This window comes from Apis dorsata, unplaced genomic scaffold (genome assembly GCF_000469605.1).
Source record: "Apis dorsata unplaced genomic scaffold, Apis dorsata 1.3 scaffold_298, whole genome shotgun sequence".
Lineage (NCBI taxonomy): Eukaryota > Metazoa > Arthropoda > Insecta > Hymenoptera > Apidae > Apis > Apis dorsata.
This window is the reverse complement of record NW_006263572.1, coordinates 129,645-131,571: the sequence shown is the minus strand read 5'-3', so window position 1 is coordinate 131,571 and position 1,927 is coordinate 129,645. Positions and strand designations below refer to the sequence as shown.

The 1,927-nt window shown below is 22.6% G+C and overlaps 2 protein-coding genes across 2 annotated transcripts; one reads left to right on the top strand and one right to left on the bottom strand.

Moving 5' to 3' along the window:
* Nucleotides 1-1,466, top strand: LOC102672620 (glycolipid transfer protein). Its single transcript, XM_006617338.2, has 5 exons — nucleotides 1-216; nucleotides 302-357; nucleotides 444-565; nucleotides 697-847; nucleotides 1,001-1,466. The coding sequence occupies exons 1-5, from the start codon at nucleotides 75-77 to the stop codon at nucleotides 1,169-1,171; spliced, it is 642 nt and encodes a 213-aa protein (XP_006617401.1). The 5' UTR covers nucleotides 1-74; the 3' UTR covers nucleotides 1,172-1,466.
* LOC116185853 (transmembrane protein 17B-like) lies at nucleotides 987-1,924 on the bottom strand (the record flags this gene model as incomplete). The annotated part of the gene is made up of 3 exons (XM_031511272.1): nucleotides 987-1,583; nucleotides 1,652-1,765; nucleotides 1,847-1,924. Coding segments are annotated over 3 exons (438 nt in total), but the record flags the coding sequence as incomplete, so codon positions are not given.
* Between the last annotated feature and the right edge of the window lie 3 nt (nucleotides 1,925-1,927).

The window sequence follows — 1,927 nt, the reverse complement described above, 5'->3', positions numbered from 1 at the left end:
ATATATATATATATACATGTATATATACATATTGTTTTTTAATTATATGTGAAATTTATCATCATCGTAAAATTATGGCACATTTTTCGAGTGCTAATGATGACAACGATGTGCTTGTTAATGAAATTGAAATTTTATTTCCAGAAATCGCAGAGGACGATAAAATAAAAACGGCTGAATTTTTGAATGCAGCACGAGGCATTGTGCGAATTGTTGGTATGTATGTGTTTACATATATTTATAGTCAATGCCATATAACCTACATAAAGAACAAAAATAAAAAATTAAACAAATATTTCAGAAAAACTTGGCAAAGTATTCGCACCAGTTAAATATGATATTAATGGAAACATTGACGTAAGTATATATATTTATGTACATAATAAAACGTAATCATATATTATAATATACAATTCATTCATAGTATTCAAGTATAATTCTAGAAACTCGAAACAAGATATGCAACGAATAAAGAAAAAAATGTAATTCTACAAGACATGATTTTAATTGAAAAAGCTACCGAGACTAATTTAATCGCAACGGATGCTTTATTATGGTTAACAAGGTTCGTGCAAGTTTTCTATAATATATAGACATATAATTCTCTATTTCATTCAATTTAATTCAATTTATACATTTTTTTTTTTATTTACTATGTTTATTGATTGAATCGAAATTTCAATTTAACAATTACAGAGCGTTACACATGATTTTACTTTTTTTCGAGAAAATTGTAGAAGATGCTAAAACAGCTACACCAACAGAAGATCTAGTTGCATTTTTAAAAAAATCTTATAAAGAAGCTTTAGAACCATATCATGGTTGGATGGCACAACAACTTTTTGATGTAAGCATTTATTTAAAACATATATAACATATTCTTATTATTGATAATTTTTTGAACAATAATAAGTTATAAATTATTATTCAATTATCGTTTTTATCATTTTTTTCTATCTATTTTTGTTAATTATACTAATTTTTTATTTTTTTTTAACAGCTACTTTCACGTATGGTTCCTACACGTTTACAACTTTTACAAGCACTTACCAATAAACAAAATATTGAAAATGATATTGTTATCAACAATATAGAAACATATTTAATACGTTTACGAAAAAATGTATCAGTAATACAGTTATTTTATAGAACTCATAATCTTGATAGCTAATCATGATATAAGACATAATTAATTAAATAGACTTATATGTATTAGGTATTGCATTGATTAGAAATTTTTACAAAACAAAAAATCAAAACATTTGTATTTTAATATAAAAATTACTTGTAAATGTACTTATTCTATATATAATTATAAAATTATTTTAGAAGATAAATTACCGTCCATCATTTGTACGTATACCGTATAAATGCATTAAATAAAATACTTTAGCATGATGATTTGCCAAATTTTTTAAAGCAATCATACCTGTAATAATTTCAATAAAAAGAAGGCAAACCATAAAGGAATTGACCAATATTTCACTATAATGAAATAAAATCCAATAATCAAATAAAAGATACATCTCTAGGGGAAGTTGTATCAATATTGAAATTAACCAACAACTAGTTAATTCTGGAATCTGATAATTTTTTTATATTATAAAATACTAAAAATCAAATTCTATGATAAATAAATTAGATAAATTACCTTTCCAATAAGATTTCCTGCATATCCCAAATATAATTTTAAACTTTCAAAAATTGAAAGTATCAAAAATATTGTTACAGCTATCAATTTATAAATATTTGTTAAATTATTGTACTATAAAAACAATAAAGAAAATTAATATATATAACTTTATTAAATAATAATTTTGTAACTTTACTAAAAAATAATATTTACTTTTGCATCCAAGTTTATTATACTAATTATCAGCCAAATTGGAAAAAGCCATAAATTCAAATATAAAGCTATTTGAAACGG

Bases quoted from the DNA above. Each gene is read 5' to 3' on its own strand.
- LOC102672620 (XM_006617338.2), top strand. From the start codon at position 75: ATGGCACATTTTTCGAGTGCTAATGATGACAACGATGTGCTTGTTAAT. The intron at 566-696 runs GTTCGTGCAAGT...TAACAATTACAG, and splicing joins GCTTTATTATGGTTAACAAG to AGCGTTACACATGATTTTAC. The intron at 848-1,000 runs GTAAGCATTTAT...TTTTTTTAACAG, and splicing joins TGGCACAACAACTTTTTGAT to CTACTTTCACGTATGGTTCC.